Source organism: Aptenodytes patagonicus, chromosome 25 (genome assembly GCF_965638725.1).
Source record: "Aptenodytes patagonicus chromosome 25, bAptPat1.pri.cur, whole genome shotgun sequence".
Taxonomy (NCBI): domain Eukaryota; kingdom Metazoa; phylum Chordata; class Aves; order Sphenisciformes; family Spheniscidae; genus Aptenodytes; species Aptenodytes patagonicus.
In genome coordinates, this window is record NC_134973.1 from 4,847,839 (window position 1) to 4,865,946 (window position 18,108).

General features: G+C 67.2%; 1 protein-coding gene across 3 annotated transcripts; it reads left to right on the forward strand.

The window, feature by feature from the left end:
- Positions 1 to 2,629: 2,629 nt before the first annotated feature.
- On the forward strand, positions 2,630 to 17,899 carry NCAN (neurocan). Of its 3 annotated transcripts, none has more exons than XM_076359360.1 (15): positions 2,630 to 2,766; positions 8,702 to 8,781; positions 9,918 to 10,319; positions 10,799 to 10,973; positions 11,061 to 11,188; positions 11,514 to 11,807; positions 12,137 to 13,000; positions 13,086 to 14,300; positions 14,853 to 14,969; positions 15,217 to 15,330; positions 15,585 to 15,743; positions 15,850 to 15,932; positions 16,036 to 16,180; positions 16,682 to 16,864; positions 16,989 to 17,899. In XM_076359360.1, the coding sequence occupies exons 2-15, from the start codon at positions 8,709 to 8,711 to the stop codon at positions 17,201 to 17,203; spliced, it is 4,167 nt and encodes a 1,388-aa protein (XP_076215475.1). In that variant the 5' UTR covers positions 2,630 to 2,766; positions 8,702 to 8,708; the 3' UTR covers positions 17,204 to 17,899. The 3 variants fall into 3 exon arrangements, with proteins under 3 accessions (XP_076215475.1, XP_076215477.1, XP_076215476.1); XM_076359362.1 differs by having other exon boundaries at positions 16,985 to 17,199; XM_076359361.1 differs by lacking the exon at positions 2,630 to 2,766 and adding an exon at positions 4,321 to 4,415.
- Positions 17,900 to 18,108: the final 209 nt, after the last annotated feature.

Here is an 18,108-nt window from a genome sequence, read left to right on the forward strand (position 1 = left end):
ATGGGGACATCCCTCCGTGCCAAGCAGAGCCAGCTCTCCCACCCGGATGGAGGGATGGGCACGGCGGGATGTCAGGGCTCCAGGCTGGGCCCGAGGGGCACGGGGACCCCGTGAAGTCACCTCCCAGCTGGAGGGACCCGCCAGGGGGACACTGGGGCTCCAAACTGGTGCCGGCAGAGGAGCTGGTCCCCACCGCCGCCCCACCGCGGGCTGCGGTCCTCGGGCGCGGAGCAGCTGCCGGCGCGGGGAAGCGGGCGGGGGGAGAGGTGTCTATTAAATCCCCATCCATAAGCCGTGCTGGCTGGTGTCTGTTATGACATTTATCTCCACTCGAGAGGAGAGCTCCGATAACTCACTGCCGGCACCTTCCTCAGCAAGACAAATGGCCGGCGGCAGATCAGCCACGCTGCCTGGGGGGGCCCAGCCAGGGCCCTGTTTCCCCCTGGGAGGTGGACGGGTGGGTGCCCGAGGTCCCTCCGCTCCCCCCTCACCTGCCCCTTGCTGCTCCGAGCCCACGGGGACGTTTGAATCCCCCAGCGGCTCCAGCTCTGCTCTCCCCATAGCCCCTTTGCTCCATGGCCCCATCGTGGTTTAGGGTCAGGGCTGGGGGCAACTTCGTCACCGCACCCGGTGCTCGTTAGCGAAGGGTGGCCCATGGGAGGTGGGTGCCGGGGGGACCCCGCTCCCGCTGCCGTGTGCGGGAAGGAGCCGGGCTCCTGGATGAAGGATGAACCCATCTAATCCCTGACCCGTGCGCGATGCGTCGTGTGGATCAGAACCTGCCGGAGCCGCCGGCTCTCCGCATGAAGCTTAGGAAGACGAAAAGCGTGAGGAAGGGTTTGGGCAGTGGGCTGTGGGCAGCCCCGCGGGCAGCGTGGAGGCAGCAGGCGGGTGGGATGTGGGACTTGCTGCGGGTGCAGGACCCGGCTGCGGTGGGGGGCAGCGGGAGCGCCTTCACCCCGAAGGGTGCCCAGGCCTTTGCACGAGTGGGGTGAGCGTTTCGAAGCCGGCCCCATCCCGCCACGCACGGGCAACAGTCCTGCATCCAGCGGGAGCCGCGCTCATCCGCGCTGGACAATCCTCTCCGGGCACATCAGACAGTGCAGCACCCTCCTTCCAGCAAACCCCAACCAGCACCCATGGGGTGCCCTTTCCAAAGCAGGACAGCGGGATGGAGACCCGTAGGGTGGCAGCACCGGCCACCTGGATCCGCTCAGGGCGGGAAGTAGCCGGGACATCAGGGTGCCGGCAAATCCCCTGGGCCCCTCTCCCCAATCCTGCTTGGCAAACGCCATGGGGGCGTTAACCCCTGTCGCTGTCCCCCACGCTCGGGCACCTACGTGGTGACGGGGACGCCAGCTGCAGCCACATAAAGAAGGGGAACAGAAGAGAGCTCTGTGCGCCGGCAATGCCGGGGTTGTGCCGGGGGGGTTCACAAAAGGCAGGAAACGCCGCGAAAAGTCTGGCACAATGGAGTCGGAAATGAGAACTTTGCTCTCGGGTTTCCACGGATCCATCCTATGGGGAAAATGAGGGGGGGGGGGGGAATCTTTTTTCACCGGTTGTTGCCAAGTCGTGGGAGACAGGGTGGCATTCTCCATTCACCGGCGGGAAGGTGACACCCCCCCCCCCAAAACCGGCTCTCTGAGAGCTCAGCGATGGTTTTCCCCCTGTGTTGGGGTTTGTTTCTGGTATCGCAGCTCCCTGGAGTGTCTCACCCATTTTATTGGGGTTGTTGGGGCTTTTTCAAGCCTTCATCCATCCTCAGCATCTTCCGGCCCCTCCGCACCCCCGTACGGCCCCATACAGGGCCGTACGGGGGTGCGGAGGGGCCGGAAGATGCTGCTGGTTGCAGCCTGTACCGGCTTGGCAGGGATTTTGGGGTGCGGAGGGGCTGGAAGATGCTCCCCTGTTTGGACACCCCCTAAAATCCCGTTGGGTCCTAGGGTAGGGATGCCGGGGGGGTGCAGCGTGTGCAGGGGGCGACACGATGGGTCCCACTCTGGCTTGGGGGAGGCTGCAGAGGGGCTGGAAGATGCTCCCCGTTTTTGGACACCCCCTAAAATCCTTCTGGGTGACAGGGCAGGGATAGAGGGGGCCCCCGCAGTGACTTGGGGGCTGGAAGGTACCCCCCTCCCCCTTTTGGAGACCCCCTAAAATCCTGCTTGGATGCAGCCGGCTCCCAGTGCAGGGTTGCGGGGGGGTCCGGTGCATACGGAGGGGGGGGCACGCCGGGCCCCCCACCGACCTGGGGGGCCTGCGGAGGGGCTGGAAGGGACCCCCCCCCCTCCCCGCTTAGGGACGCCACCCCCATTACAGGGACACCCCCCCCCAAACCCCTGCCAACCCCGGCTGCGGAGGGCTGCGGTGCTGCGGCGGGGGGCGGCCCCGCTCGACGGGGAGGGGGCGGCCCCGCCGGAGAGGGGGTGCGGGGGGGGCGGCCCCTGTTTGGGGAGGGGGGGCGGCGCATGCGCGGCCGCCCCTCGCCCTGCGCCGGGCAGCGCGGCGGGGCGCGGAGCGGGCGCGGGTTCGCCGCCGCTGCGGGCAGGTGCGGGCGGGCGGGCGGCACCGGCGGCACCGGCGGGGGGGCCGCGCCTGCCGCCAGCCGCGATTGGCCCGGCCCGGCCCGGCTCGGCCCCCTCCGGGGGGCCCGGCCCGCTGCCCCCCTCCGCCTTCCGCGCCCCGCTTTTAAGCCCCCGGGTGCCGGCGGGGTGCTCGGCTCCACCGGCGGCGATGACCCCCTGCGCGCCGTGAGCACGGCCCCAGGTACGTGCGGCACCGGCACCGGCACCGGCACCGGCACCGCCCGCGCCGCGCCCCCGCTGCGGTGCCCGGTGCCGGCGGGGCCGGGCCGGGCGGTGGGAGCGCGCGGGGATGGGGGACCGGTGGCACCGCTCCGGGAGGAGCGGGAGGGATCCGGGCTGGGGGACGCGGTGGGGATAACGGGGCTGTCAGGGCTGGGGGATGCGGGGGCTGGGGGGGACACTGGGATCGGGGCTGAGGGACGCTGTGGGTACCAGGGTGGGCAGGGATGAGGGATGCTGGCCCTGGGGTCGGGGAGATGCTGTGCCTGAGGGTTGGGGACACTGAGGGGACTGGGGCTGTCAGGGATGGGGATGCTGGCATCAGGGCTGGGGACGGTGGGGCTGGGGGGGATGCTGGGGTCGGGGCTGGGGGGGATCAGGAGTGGGGTTGGGGACACTGGGGCAGGTGGACAAAGGGGCTGGGGTCACTGGGGTTGTGGGGACACCAGGACAGGGGGACACTGGGGGGATCAGAGCTCTCAGGGCTGGGGACACTGGGACTGGGGCTGACAGGGGCTGGGGGACACCGGCACTGGGGCCAGTGGGACAGGCAGGGCTGAGGGACGCTGGCAGCGAGGCGGCGGGCAGGGAGAAGGGGCGAGGGGTGGCAGGAGGGCAGCGGGTGCTGGCGGATGGGTGCCCGCCGGGGAGCTGTCCCCCCGCGGTGCCGGAGCTGGGTGCGCCTCGTCCCCCTCCCCTGCCTTGGCCGCCCAGTTCCCCGTTGGTGCTGCTGGTGGTTCCCCGGCAGAGAGGGAGCCGGGAAGTTTCGCAGCCTGGCTGTGTCATCCCCGGGGTGCCCCCAGCTGCCAGGGAGCAGGCAGGGCTGGCAGCGCGGTGGGGGCTCAGCACCATGGGCAGGATGAGTCCCAGCCCGTGTGTCCCAGCATGGGGATGCTGCGTGGCGAGGCCGGGCTGGATGGACGGAGGGCTGCCGGGATGGACGGATGCAGGTGCGGGTACCGGCGAGGGTTTTGCGGCTGCCTGGGGTCTCCTCGCTCCCACACACTGGTCCGGGGGCTCGGCAAACCCAGCGCCAGCGGGGAGGACGGTGCCGGAGGCCCGGCTCTGTGCCAGGCCCACCGGCCAGGTGTTCTCCTCCCCGCTTTTGGTGCAGGGCACCGGCGCTGCTTACAGAGCTGCTCGCCGGCGTGCGGCCAAGCCATCCACGGGGCTGGGGTCGGGGTCTTGCCGTGATGCTGCACCGGTTTTGGGGCTCCTGCAGCACTTTCAGCTTCCTGGGAAAAGACAGAAAGCCGGGGGGGGGGGAATAAAAAAAAAAAATAAAAAGAAGAGCAAATTCTAAAATAAAGGCTGCAGACTGTCTGCCTAATAAAAATCGCACCCAGCAAAGGGCCCATATTGGACGGGATCACAGTTTTCTGAGGTGCTAATTTATTCTCGCAGGCTGGGGGGGAGCGGGAAGCATCACGTTGCCTGTGAGATGTGACGGCAGCGAGGTTTGCAGAATTCCTTTGTTGTGGGCAGAGAGGAGGGGACGCGGAGCCGGCCCCGCTGCTGGGCTCCCGCCGCGGCCGTGCAGCCCCGGGGGGGCCCTCGGCGGACACCCCCTCCCCGCTGGGGCGGCGGAGGCATCGTGGCGCTGGGAGGGAGGTGGGTGCTGCGGGGGGCTGGTGGCTCCGGTGGGGTTGGGTGCGGGGGGGGGGGGGTGCAGGATCAGCCCCGTGATGTGGGGGGGACACACTGTGTGGGTGGGCACTGGAAGGCCGTGTGTGCGCTGGTGGCGCTAGGGACCGGAGTGACCCGCGGGGACAGCAGAGGTCACAGGGTCTGCGCCCTGCCTGGGGGGGCAGCTGGGGGCACCCCCAGGGCTGGGGCATCCCCAGAGTGGGGGCACCCCTGTCCCGCTGCATCCAGGCTGCCTGGGTGGGTGGGCAGTGCCCCCCCTCCCTTCCCACCCATCCCAAGCCCATGTCCCCCCACTGTCCCAAATGTCCCCTCTGCTCCATGGGGATCCCGGGGTCTGCAGCCACCCCCATCCCCGCCCATGGCTCAGGGCAGGTTGGGACGAGAGGAGACCCCAAAACTGGCCGGGTCGTCCCAGCACCCAATGGCCTGTGAGGAATTAAGCTATGTTTCAGCTGAAGGTAATCACCAGCCCCGGCTTTGCATATTCATGAGTCAGATGAATTATTCATGAGGTGACAGCTAGTGACAGATGTGAAAATGTTCGCCCGGGTTGGGGGGGGGCAGCTTTGCACCGGCGTTATTTTAAATATCTCTCATCTGCCGTTCCCCCGGCTGGGGCTGGGCTGCTCGGGGAACGGGGACGCGTTCCTTGTCCCCGAGGGGGCCCAGCCACGTGGCACCGGGGACGTCGCTGTGCCCTGAGCCTGTCGCATCTGACTGCGGAGAGAGACACCCCCACCCCCCCCCCCCCGTGAAATTCGGCCCCTCGGGCTCATGGTGGCGTGGCCGGCGCTGGCTCTCCGTGCCACCCTCCTTGCCTTGCTGTCATCACTGTGGATGGCGCGGTGATGCCCGGCGTGGCTGAGCCCGTGGCCCCTTCCATGGGGACCCCGGCCGGATCCTGCCCCAGTGGGATGGGGCTGGTGCTGCTTCCCCCCCCTTGGCACAGAGGCTGGTGGTGCTGAGCCATGCTGGCAGCAGCATGCTGGCCATGGATCCGGCCAGGGCTGATCCCAGTAGTGCCGCAGGGTCGGGACTCGGCTGTGCCAGCCCCAGGCTGCCTTACTGGCGCTGCTGGAACTGGATTGTGGGTTAGTGGATCAAGAGGAGGTGGGAGGGAGACGGTCTCAATAATTAACGAGGCGCCGAGGCTGGGAGGAGGCTGCCTGGCTGCGGCTTCGGCAGCCCCTGGCGCGGCGTGGGGGTCCTCGCACAGGGGACGCCACGTGTGGTGGCTCCGGCACTGGCAGGGATGGAGGCTGCCGTGCCGCTTGTCCTGACCTTGGGATAAACTTTTTGCTGGCTCAGCACAGGGCTGCGCTCGCGGAGGCGGCAGCCGGGGGTCCAGTGAGGGGCTGGGGGGAAAGGAGCACGGCGGGGACCTTCCTTTGTCTCCGTGGCTTGGAGCGGAGCCATGGTGCCACCGGGAATGCGGGCCCCGTGCGCTTCGAGGGCAGGGGTGCCAGCCGGGTGGCCCCAAGGGAGCGGCAGGCTGGGGCTGTGTGTCCTGTCCCCGAGGTGGGGGCAGCCTGGGACCCCCCTGCCTACGATCCGGGTTCCCCAAGGAGGCAGCAGGTGCTGCCAGCGGGGCCGGCCCTTCCCACCGCGGCACCTTCCCTGCTGCGAAAGCAAAACCTGCAGAAATGCTGATGTCAGGGAAGGCGACGGTGCAGCCGGAGCCGCGCAGCCCTCTGGTCCCCCAGCCCCGAGCCCCCCAGCCCCTTGCCGCCGGCAGCACCCTCTCCCCTGGTGCTGCCAGCCTGGGGTGCCCCCAGCAGGGTCGGGGACCACGGTCCCATCCATCCAGCCCCAGCATGGCATACGCCCAGCTCCGCAGCCAGCTGGGATAGGGGTTGCAAATCCAAAGAGCAACTTCTCTGTTTAACATTTAAATAAACCCCGGGCTGTTTACCCAGCGGCGCTTGCTGCCCGGCGTTTGCTCAGCGAGGACCCGTCTCCAGAACAGTGGCTCTGGGTAAACATCCAAGAGCTTAGAGGAGTATTTATACGCTGGCACATTAACGTGGCTCTTCGGGGTCCTTCGGCTCCTGCTCCGTCCCACTACCCTGACGTGGCCCTGGGCAGGGCTCGGGGACGGGACCCCGCGGTTTGGGGCTGGTGGCCCCGGGTTGTGGCTGGGAATGGGGGCTGCCTTGCTGGGAGCTGGGGCGGCCACGGGCCAGGGAGGAGGAGGATGGAGAAGGAAGGTTTCAGGGATGCTGTGGAGAGGTGTCGGGGAGTGAGATTTGGTCGCTGTTGTCCCGTGTGGGAAATTGTCTTGTTTGCCCTTCGATGAGAAAAGTCACCTGGATGCTGCAGGGGGGAGTGTCGAGGGATGCAAAAAAGAAAATGGGTGAAAAGATCCAAAAAAAAGGGAGCATGGCTGATTCGAAGCCCTGGGACGTGTGCGGGCATGGCACCCAGGACACCCTTCTCCCCCGGTGCTGAGTGTCTTGGATGTCCCCATCCCGCACCCACCGCCCCCATCCTGCATCCACCACCCCACCCTCGCCCAGCGGGTCCTGGGGCCACGGCTCGGCGAAGGCCACGGGCCGGGAGGGTGGGCAAGGGCCACCCCAGAGCCACCCCCTCCCATGCCCCGGCGCTGATGGTTTGTGCTGGGAGAGCTCCTGACATCCTAGAAAGTCAAAATTAGCATTTCAGTGGGGAGGAGCTGGAACCTCCCGAGCACGACTGTGCCAAGCAATTTATTTTTTCCCCCATAGTGGGAAGACAGGGAAAAGTTTGGTGCTGCCGAGGCTGCGAGCCCGGGGGATTTCCTTCCTGGAGCATCTCTAAGCGGGGAAGAAAGAGCCACCGTCGTGCTGTCGGTGCCACGGAGCAGCCCCGGGGCTGCTCTGGGTTTTTTTGGCTCCTGGGGGGACGTGGCTGGGCGAAGGCGCAGTGAGCCGCAGCCCACTCCCCGCTCCGCACCCTGGGAATTTCCCTCCGCGGCCGGAGCCGGGGTCAGGTCACCTCCTCATCTTTTATCGGCAGCTGGGTTTGGAGGGAGAGAGCCCCGCGGAGCTGCTGCGGGAGGGAAGGGGCTGCAAACGCTTTCTTCTAAAGAAGAGAGAAGATAAAATGCAGTTTTGCACCCCCCATAAGGCCCTTTTCCAGTGCTGAACACGGGGGGTCTCCTTTTTTCTCGCCATTTTGCTCTTTCTTTCTATTTTTGTCCCATAAAAGCAGAAGGGACAGAATGAGAAATCAAGGTCTGGAAAATGGAGCATCAGGGATGGGGGAACCTGTGGGCTGAGCCGAAGCCTTGGCTCCAGGCAGCTGGTAGAGGGCTGGGGGGCTCCTGGTGTCCCCCCAAAGCCCGGTGCTCCCCAGCTCACTGTCCTGGCTGGGGGTCAGTGTCAAAGCCGGGGGACCCGCGTGGGGACCAGGAAACCCAGTGCACGGGGGACCCTGGGTCTGGGTTGAGCTCGCGGCCATGCGGTGCCGAGCTCCAGCGCGGCCCCATTTGGCGTTTGGGGGTGCTGGTTGCATCCCTGCTGCCTCTGCTTGGCTGGTTCGGCGGCGGAGGGGTGCCGGAGCTTGGTTAAAATCCCAAACAAAGCCCAAGCCGGGTGATGGTTGTGGTGGGAGCCAGGTGATGGTTGTGTCCGCGCCGGGCTAGCAATCTGTCCAACTTCCCTCCAAGCCCGGAGACCAAACGATTTAGAAAATACTAATCGTTGCTGCAGTCAAACAGATGGATGGGAGATTTTCGGCGAGCGGCAGTCCTGGCTTTGTGCTCCACGCGCCGCACACTGGCTCCGGCAGCCAGAGGCCTCCGCTGCATGTTAATGCTGGGGGCAGAGCGAGGGCTGGCTCCATCGTCGCCGGCTCTGCCGCGGCTGGGCTGGGGGGCTGCGGGACCCCCGGGCTTGCCTGCTGCCCCCACCGTGGAGACATGTGTCCCACCTCCGGCAGTGCACGTGGTGGGTGCGGGGATGTCACCGTGGGGGGCACTGGTGGCAGGGGACACAGCGGGATGCCCCGGTGGGGCGGCTGGGTGCTCGATGGGTCAATGGGTGGCACTCCGTCCTCCATCCCGACCCCACACCGGCTTCGTGCCAAGAGTGAAATCAAACTCTCTCCAGGCTAATGGCATCTTCCTAAGTGGGGCTAATCCTGCTCTTCCCGCAGCTCCCGGGGGTTGGTGTCAGCGCAGCCCCGCGGTGATTTATGGCCCGACGGCGTCGCTGAACAAGCAGGGAGTGGGTGACCAGCGGCCTCCCACCCCCCTGCTCTCGTTGCAGGTCAAGGATGGTCCATGTGATGGGGGATGCCGGCTGCTGGTTCCTGCTCGGGCTCTCCCTCCTCCCCATCGCCGTCCTGGGTAAGTGCCGCCAGCGCTCCATAGCCGGGGCTAAGTAGCCGGTAACGGTAAACAGCAGCAAATAATGAAGTATCAGCCATAATAAATAGTGAGGGTGAATAATAAGCAGGGGAGGGCTCGGGCTGCGGCCCCCCACACCTCCCTGCCCTGGGCTGTGGTGGATTAGCGAGGGAGAAGCCCCCCAGGCGACCATGGACACCCCCCACGCTGGGATCCCCGTGGGCGAGACCTTAAATCCTTAATCCCGTTGGCAGCACCCCCAGCCCCCTCCCTGCCGTGGAGCTGAGCCCCCCGGGGATTTGCCGTGTCTCTGACCGGGAGAGCCCATGTCCCCCCCCTGTCCTGCATGGTGGGGGCATCACGGCATCCTGCTGCACGGGGGGTTTTGGGGGGTTTTGGGATCCCCCCACCCTGGTACCCGCCCTATGTATCTCCCAGCGAGCAAAGGGCTTGGGGTGCGATGGAGGGTGGGGAGCCAGGGGAGGGGGGGAAAGGTGCCAGGCGGGGATTAGTGGCCGTCCCCAGTCCCCAGCCAGCTGGGCTCTGCAGGGAGCATCCCCCCCCGACCCTGCTGCGGGCAGGGAGAGCCACGCCACAGGGGTTTCCGAGACTTGTGGGATTTGCTGCGGCAGAGCCGGGAGCCTGCACAGGCTGGGGCAGGATTAGTGCAGGAGGAGGAGGAGGAGGAGGAGGTCACAATCGCTGCCACACTTTATCCCAGCGTGGGGATGGCTTTCCTGCTGGTGCCACAGGGGTTGGATGGCACCGGGTCGTTGGGATGGGTTCACCTCTGCGAGTAGGGATGGGGAGTACTGATATCCCCACGGGAGTGGTGCGGGACCCACGGGTGCAGAGCAGCGGCTACAACCTGGCAGCATCCTGGGGGGGACGGGGACTTGGCCGAGTCGGGGTTCAGAGCTGGAGGGGCAGATTTAACTGGCAAAGTTGGTCTGCAGCCGCTAGACGGGGAGGCTGCACATTGTCCCGCTTCACGTCCCTTCCTTGGGAGGCTCAGGGGTGCCCGGTACGGAGCCCCCAACACCCTGCAATGCCCCCAGCTCTCCCCTCTACGAACAAGAGCCCTGCAGGAGCTCCCGCCGCCCATCCCCGTGGTATCTGGGCACCTCTCCCCGCAGGCTCCCAGGACGATGGGAAGGTGATCCACATCAACAGGGTACAGCACCAGGCCGTGCGCGTGGGGCTGGGGGAGCCCGTGGCCCTGCCCTGCCTCTTCCTGCTCCAGCCTTCCGCCTCGCTGGGGCCCAACGAACCCCCCGACCCTCCCCGCGTCAAATGGAGCAAGGTGCGCTCGGCCACCGGCCAGAGGGAGGACGTCCCCATCCTGGTGGCCAAGGACAACGCGGTGAAGGTGGTGAAAGCCTACGAGGGCCGGGTGTCCCTGCCTGGCTACCACCACGACCGCTACAACGCCACGCTGCTGCTGCGCGCCGCCCGCGCCAGCGACGCGGGGCTGTACCGCTGCGAGGTGGTGGCCGGCATCGACGATGAGCAGGACCTGCTGCCCCTTGAGGTGACGGGTGAGCCGGGCAGCGTGCCATGGGGCGGCATTGCCGGGAGAGCTGCGGGGGCATCGCGGGTACCGCGGCGGGGTGGCATGGGTGCCCGTGTGTGTCATGCACCCCATGCAAGCTGTGGACCCCGTGCATCCTGTACAAGCCGTGCAGCCCATGCACTCCATGCACCCCGTGTGAGCCGTGCACCCTGTGCACCCTTGTGCAAGCTGTGCAAGCCGTGCGCCCCGTGCGAGCCGTGCACCCCATGTACCCTGTGCACCCTGTACAAACTGTGCAAGCCATGCGAGCCGTGCACTCCATGTACCCTGTGCACCCTGTACAAGCTGTGCAAGCCGTGCACCCCATGCGAGCCGTGCACCCCGTGCAAGCCCTGCACCTTGTACAAGCCGTGCACTCCATGTACCCCGTGCACCCTGTGCACGCTGCACAAGCCGTGCCAGCTCTGCACCCTGTGCCAGCTGTGCCATCCGCTGCCCTTCCAGGCGTCACCTTCCACTACCGCCCCGCGGGCGAGCGCTACGCACTGACCTTTGCCGCCGCCCGCCGTGCCTGCCTGGACAACTCGGCCGTCATCGCCTCGTCCCAGCACCTCCAGGCCGCCTTTGAGGACGGCTATGACAACTGTGACGCGGGCTGGCTGGCCGACCAGACCGTGCGGTAAGTGTGCAGCACGGGCTGCTGGCCAGGCGCACCTCGCCGCGGGCGGCCGTGGAGCTGAGCGCTCACCGTGCCCCTCTCCGGCAGGTACCCCATCACTCTCTCCCGGCCTGGCTGCTACGGAGACCGCAACAGCCTCCCTGGCGTCCGCAGCTACGGCCGGAGAGAGCCCGGCGAAGAGTACGATGTCTACTGCTACGCCCGGGAGCTGCGAGGCAAGCGGTGCAAGTGGTGCCGCGGCGGCTGGGTGCGCGCCAGGCCGGGCGGGCAGGTGCCCCGGGACGTCCCCCTGGGGAGATGGCTGTAGCCGGGAGCACGGGCATCTCCATGCATCTCTTGCCTGCTGCGGTTTGGCTGCGGGGACGGGTGCCGGTGCCATGCCAGCGCTCAGTGTTACCCTCGGTGCTGGTGCCGAGTGACGCGGCGTGGCTGTCGTGCTTGAGTCATGGCGACTTCCAAAAGACACCACCCAGCTCCGAGCCATCAGGACCGTCACGGCTTTCTGTCCCCGCATCCCCAACGGGCTCTGCTCTCTTGCAGGGACGGTGTTTTACGCCACGGTGCCGGGGCGGTTCACCTGGCAGGAGGCCCGGAGGCACTGCCGGAGCCAGGGGGCTTCGTTAGCCACCACGGGGCAGCTCTACCTGGCGTGGCGCGAGGGCCTGGACCAGTGCGACCCGGGCTGGCTGGCCGACGGCAGCGTCCGCTACCCCATCAGGCTCCCGCGCAGGAAATGCGGTGGCGAGGCCTCGGGCGTCAGGACCCTCTACCAGTTCCCCAACCGCACCGGCTTCCCCCCCGCCGCCTCCAAATTCGACGCCTACTGCTATAAAGGTAAGGGGGACCATCCGTGATGCTGGCACCGCGTCCCCCTCCAGGCCCCCCACCAGCCCTGGCCCTTCTTCCCTTGGGAATCGGTGGGCATCACCGGGAAAATTGCTGCGGATGAATATTTAATTGGGGAATTAATGAGATAAATGAGGAGAGCTGCGCTGGGAGGGAGCCCAGCTCCATGCATCACCCTGGCACGGTACAAGGCTGGGGGATGCCGTGCCTGATACCAAGCCCCGGCGGAGGTTGCGGGTCCCCACTCATGCCCCAGATGCCCGTCCTGCCCCTCGGTCCCGCTGTCAGCATGGCTGATGCTCGTGGTCTCACCGCAGCTCATGTGGCCACGGGGCAGAGGGTGCTGGAGGAGCCAGTGCCGCCCACGCCCGACCCGCCAGGCAGTGACAACGTGTTGGTGGAGCACGGCGAGGACCTGGGCACGTCGGGGGACACCCGTGACATCCCGCGTGACCGCTATGGCCTCCTGCCGCAGCCGGGGCCCGCGGGGCTGGGTGAGGACGAGGACGAGCAGTTGCGGCTGGCGAGCAGCAGCCCAGCAGCACAGCGCGGTGACCTCCCCAGGGTTGCACCGTCGCGGGCGCCCGTGGCTCATGGCCTGGGGCTGGGCGATGGCACGTCCCTGCCTCCCACCATGGCCCCCTCGCCGGCATGGCCCCACGAGGATGAAGCTCTCAACGTGGTGGACCAGGCGCCGGTGAGCTCTTGGCAGGATCCGGCCAGCACCAGCCCGGCACTGCTGGTGCAAGAAGTCCCTGGCCCCAAGGAGTCCCTGGCCGCCCTCCTGCCACAGTCCCAAAGCCCAGCCCAGGAGCACATCACCAGCTCACCGCCGGCACCGCCTGGGCTGGGGACGGTCCCTGGCACGGCAGCAGAGACCCCCAGCACCCCACCAGCCAGCTCCCACACCCCGAGGCGGAGCAGCTATGCCGGGCTGAATGGGCGCTACTTCCAGCTGCAGCGGCAGAGCCGGGACCCCGTGGTGGTGGTGGCTGAGGACCCCACGGTGGCTGGGGACCCGGTGGGGACGGTCACCCAGGCCCCCATCCTGGCCCTGGAGGTGAAGGGGGCTGCAGCCAACGCGGTGGAGACGTGGAGCATCCCCCGCACCAGCGCTGAGAGCCTCCAGCGGGAGGGCACCTACTCACCCTCCAACGCGGTGGAGGAGGAGATCGGCCCCGGTAAGTGATGCCCAAAAGCAGCTGGGGGGGTCCTGGCGGGGGCTGCGCCGGCTCGGGGACCCCATGGCTGTGCTGTCTCTTGCAGAGCTGATGGCACCGGCCACTGCCCCGGTGTCCCCCTCACCACAGGCGCCTGCCCGGAGGGATTCGCCGTGGTGGAGCCCCCGCACAGCTGCCCACAATCCCGGGGGGCCCGCACGGACACCCCCTCCACCATCCCCATCCCTGCCTGCCTCCACGGTTCCCCACGATGCTCTCGTCCGCTGGGACATCACCATGGTTGGGGCTCAGCCCCACGTCCCCAGTGCCCGCGGGGACTCTCCCCAGCCACCCGGAGATGCCACCGAGGACTTCTCCGGGGACGCCCTCTCCCAGGAGGACGGTGGCTCTGTCCCACCGCGGCCCCCTCTGCCCCCAGCCCCGCTGGTGGCTGAGGGCCCCGAGAGGGCCACGCAGTCCTGCGGTGATGGCGGTGATGGCATCGGGGCCCCGGGTGATGGCTCGCTGGAGAGGCAGAGGAAAGCGGTGACCTTCTTCCACCCGGCCAGCTCCTCTGTGGGGCACCCCGCCACCCCCAGCCCCACCGAGGCGGCTGCTCCCCAGCCCTGGGGGGAGCTGAGCCCCACAGCTCCCCACGGGCCAGCCGAGCCACTGGCTGAGCCCAGCCGCGAGCAGCTGGCTGGGTACGGGGATGCCGGGAAGGGCTCAGCCGAGCCAAGTGGCGACACAGCCGTGTCCCCCGCAGTGTGGGACGTCCCCTCGCCTTCGTCTCCCCCCGCGGTCAGCGAGGTGACCCTGCGGGCTGGCACTGAGCGGCTGGTGGAGGTGCTGGAGCCAGTGGCCGAGGAGGGGTCCACGGGCTTCGCCCCCATGGCCCCACGACCCACCAGCCATGCTGCACTGGAGCTGGGGGGAGCGGAGCATCTCCTCTTGCCCCCCACGGCCCCTCGGCAGCCCCCTGCCAGCCCCAGCCCCTCAGGTGTCCCCAGCCTCGAGGATGCACCAACGGCCCCTGGTGAGGAGGATGCCTCCGGGGAGGTGAAGAGGGAAGAGCCCCCCACGCCTCCCGGCTCAGCCACCCGCAGCCCCTGGCCATCACCCACTGCTCCCCACCCATGGGTGCCGGAGGCGCCCGAGTCCCCGAGTGCGGGGCCGCTCTTCGAGCCCTCCACGGCGGCTTTGCTGGAGGGGCCGGGGGGGTCCCCGCTGCTGGATGCTGACAGCGGGAGCGGCGAGGAGCCAGGGCTGGAGGAGCGGGAGCTGCTGGCCTGGGCGGGCGCCGGCAATGCCAGCCAGCACGGTGAGTGCTGTGCTGCGGGGTTGGGGTGCTGGGGGTACCTGGAGCTGATGGGCATGGAGAGAAACAGGCTGGGTGGCAGGAGGACCTCGAGATTGACACCCCACCCCCCCCCCCCCCAGGGAGGCACAGTGCGGTGCTGACCCATGGGGTTAAGGCAGAGGTTTGGGGGGGGGGGGTGTGTCTCTCCTTTTACCCAAACCAATTTACTCACCGGGGAGTTTCCAGCAACCGCGACGGGCTGGGAGCAGATTCTAGGTTTTTCAAAGGGAGCCAAGCTATTAACGTGAGCTGGGAAAGCATCCTCTTAAATATTTAATATTTGCAGTTGCTAATAATAATAGCTGGAGAGGCGGCTGCTGGTGGGGGATGCTGGCACAAAGGCAACATATATTTAAAGAGTAGAGCCACGGCCAGACGGAAGAGGCACCGTGGTTAATGTGCAGCAGCTGGCAGCGCCGGGGCAGGTCCAGGCCCTGGGTCCCGGTGGGGAAGGGGGTGGGTGCTGCGGTGTCCCCCCCTCCCCGGCTCAGGGCGCCCGCTCCCACCCCGCAGCTCCAGCCGACCCCTGCCAGAACAATCCCTGCCTGCACGGCGGGACCTGCCGTGCCAACGGCACCGTCTGTGGCTGCAGCTGCGCCCCGGGCTTCACCGGGGAGAACTGTGAGATCGGTGAGTGGCCGGAGCATCCCGCTGTGCCAGGGCAGGATCTGGCCCTGCCCGCATGTGCCTCCCCGGCATGGAGCAGCGGCCACGCTTGGAAGTGGGGAGGGGAGTGGAGCTGCGGCTCTAAATCCTGCTCGATTCCCCCCATTCTTGGTCACCGCTGGCACCGGTGCTGGCGGAGGGGACGTTGGGCTGGGTGGGCGGTGGGGGGGGGGGTCTCCACGTGCCCGCAGCTCCCGGTGTGTTCCCGCAGACATCGACGACTGCCTGTCCAGCCCCTGCCAGAACGGCGGCACCTGCATTGACGAGGTCAACTCCTTCGTCTGCCTCTGCCTGCCCAGCTACGGCGGCAGCCGCTGCGAGAAAGGTGGGGAGCAGAGCGGCAGCGAAGGGCAGGGCGCAGCCGGTGTCCCCCCAGGGTGTGTTGCCATGGGTGGGCGAGACCTCCATGGGGACAATGCCCAATGTCCTTTTGGGGGCAGGCGTGGGGAGCTGGGAAGGGGACTCAGGAGTCCTGCCCTCCCCGCCCCCCCCCGCACCCCGTGATGGGGAGCTGCTCCCTGTATCCCTCCCCGGCGTGCTGGGGGGCCGGTCCCCCTCACCGTCCCCATCTTCCCACAGACACGGAGGGCTGCGACCACAACTGGCATAAGTTCCAGGGTCACTGTTACCGCTACTTCGCCCGCCGGCGCTCCTGGGAGGACGCGGAGCGGGACTGTCGCCGCCGCGCCGGCCACCTCACCAGCATCCACTCGCGGGAGGAGCACGGCTTCATCAATGGTGCGGGGTGGGGGGGATAACACCCCGTCCCACAGCTCTTGAAGCATCAGCACCCCTGGGTGCTCTTTGCCTTCACCATGTGAGACGTGGGTGCCTCTCTCTGTAGGTTTCGGGCACGAGAACACCTGGATCGGGCTCAATGACAGGATCGTGGAGCAGGACTTCCAGTGGACCGACAACACCGGCTTGGTGAGACCCTTGGAGGTGGCTCCTCCTGGGGTGCAGGGTGGGGAGCTCAGGGTGCAGGGCATGGGGGGCGCAGGGGCTCTCACCCTCTCGCGTGTCCCACCAGCAATACGAGAACTGGCGGGAGAACCAACCCGACAACTTCTTTGCGGGCGGCGAGGACTGCGTGGTGCTGGTCTCCCACGAGATCGGCAAGTGGAACGACGTGCCCTGCAACTACAACCTGCCCTACATCTGCAAGAAAGGCACAGGTACCACCTGCCCCGGCATCCCCATCCCGCAGCCCCCGGGCACCTCCTCATCCGCAGGAAACCTCTCCCAGCCCTTCGTCCGGGAAAACTCGAGCAGTTCCCCTTAATCTCCATTTTTCCTTTTTTTTTTTTTTTCCCCCCCACAGTCAATTCTTCCCTCTCCACTTTAATTTGTTTAATTTGCCACCATTAGAACTATTAAGTTCTCATTCCTTATCTTCAAAGTTATATTAACCTCCAGCTGCTCGCTGCGAGCCGGAGGAGCACGCCGCCCTCTCCCACCGGCCGCGTGTTAACGATGCGCTCGCCCCGATAAGGCCATTAATTAACGAAGTGAATCCTGGGGAACACCTCCCTGCCAAGCTGTCGGAGGAGCCCCTCGTAAAGCCATCCACCGCCGCTCCAGCTTGCGGAGAGAACCGGTGGCATCGGCAGGGTGTCCCCTTGTCCCCTCCCGGTGCTGGGGGGGGGGGTGACGGGGGTCTGTGTCCACCCCCCCAGTGCTGTGCGGGCCCCCGCCAGAGGTGGCGAATGCTTTCACCGTGGGGAAGAAGAAGGAGAAGTACAGCATCCACTCCAGCGTGCGCTACCAGTGTGAGGAGGGCTTCACCCAGCGCCACGTGCCCACCATCAAGTGCCACAGCACCGGCAAGTGGGACCGGCCCAAAATCCTCTGCACAAAACGTTAGTGGGGACAGGGGGGTCTCGGGGGGGGGGGGGGGGGGGGGGGATGTCAAGGCACCGGCTCCTTCCCGGGGGCCACGGTCCCTGACCCCCCCGGGTCCCCTCCCTTGCCCCCGTTAGCCAGGCGGTCGCACCGAGCGCGGCGTCACCATCACCACCGTCACAGCCACCCCCACCACCAGCACCACCACCACAAACCCCGCAAGGAGCGGCGAAAACACCGCAAGCACCTCCGGCTGGACTGGATGGAGGAGGGCCACTACTTCTAGAGCCGGGGGACGAGGAAGCACAAGGGCCCCCCACCCCGGGACCAGCCGGGTCCCCAACGGGATGTGGTGACGTTTCCCACCCCCCTCCCACCCTCCCTCTTTTATAACCCCCCTTGGCTTTAGCTCCTAGGATGCCCGGCCCCGTAGGGAATAGGATCCGGAGGGGGCAGCTGCGTGTGCGTCCCCAGCCCTCCCTGCATGCCCCACGCTCAGCCCCCCCGACCCAGGGGTCGAGCCCCCAGCCCCGCACGGGGACCCCCTCCCATCCCCGCGCGGGGGCTGTTGCCCCCCGGCTGAGCTCTGGCCCCCTCCCCAAAGGAGGGGGATTAATCCGCCAGCTCCCCCCATCTCCCACCTTGGCTGTCGTGTCTCACTGGCCCAGGGTGGCTCCGGTTTTTTAGCAGCCCCCCCCCCATCTTCCCACCCCAGCCCCCTGGTCCTGCCTGCGGGGCATCCCTGCGGCCGGCACGGGGACCCTGCCTGGCGCGGGGTGGGGATGATGCCACCGGGGCTGGCGTCCCGCTCTGCCGCCTGGTTTGGGGGTTGATTTTTATTTTCCCTTTCTGTTCGTCGTCGGGTCCCCGTTGGAGTTGGCGTGTGTGTGTGTGTGTACGGCGCTTTCTGATCTCTGCTGTTTGCGACGTGACTGCTGTGTCCCGAGCCCCCTCCCCAACCCAACCTCCCCCCCCCCCCCCCCCCGCCCCATGCCATTTCTGACTCTGCCTTTCTGTACTGCTGGACATTTTAATAAATTTTTTTAACAGTTGAGTGGCCCCAACCCTGCGCTTTCCTTGGAGCAGGGGGAGTGCGGGGACCCCGGGGACGATCCCCCCCCCCACAGCCCTTGCCTTGCCTTGCCTTGCTCGGGGACTGCCTCGCCGGCGCTCTCCATCTGCCTCCTTTCGCTGCCACTAAATTAATTTTGAGCAAACCTAATCCTTCTCCCAGGGCTCGTTGTGCCAGCCCTGCCGCCTG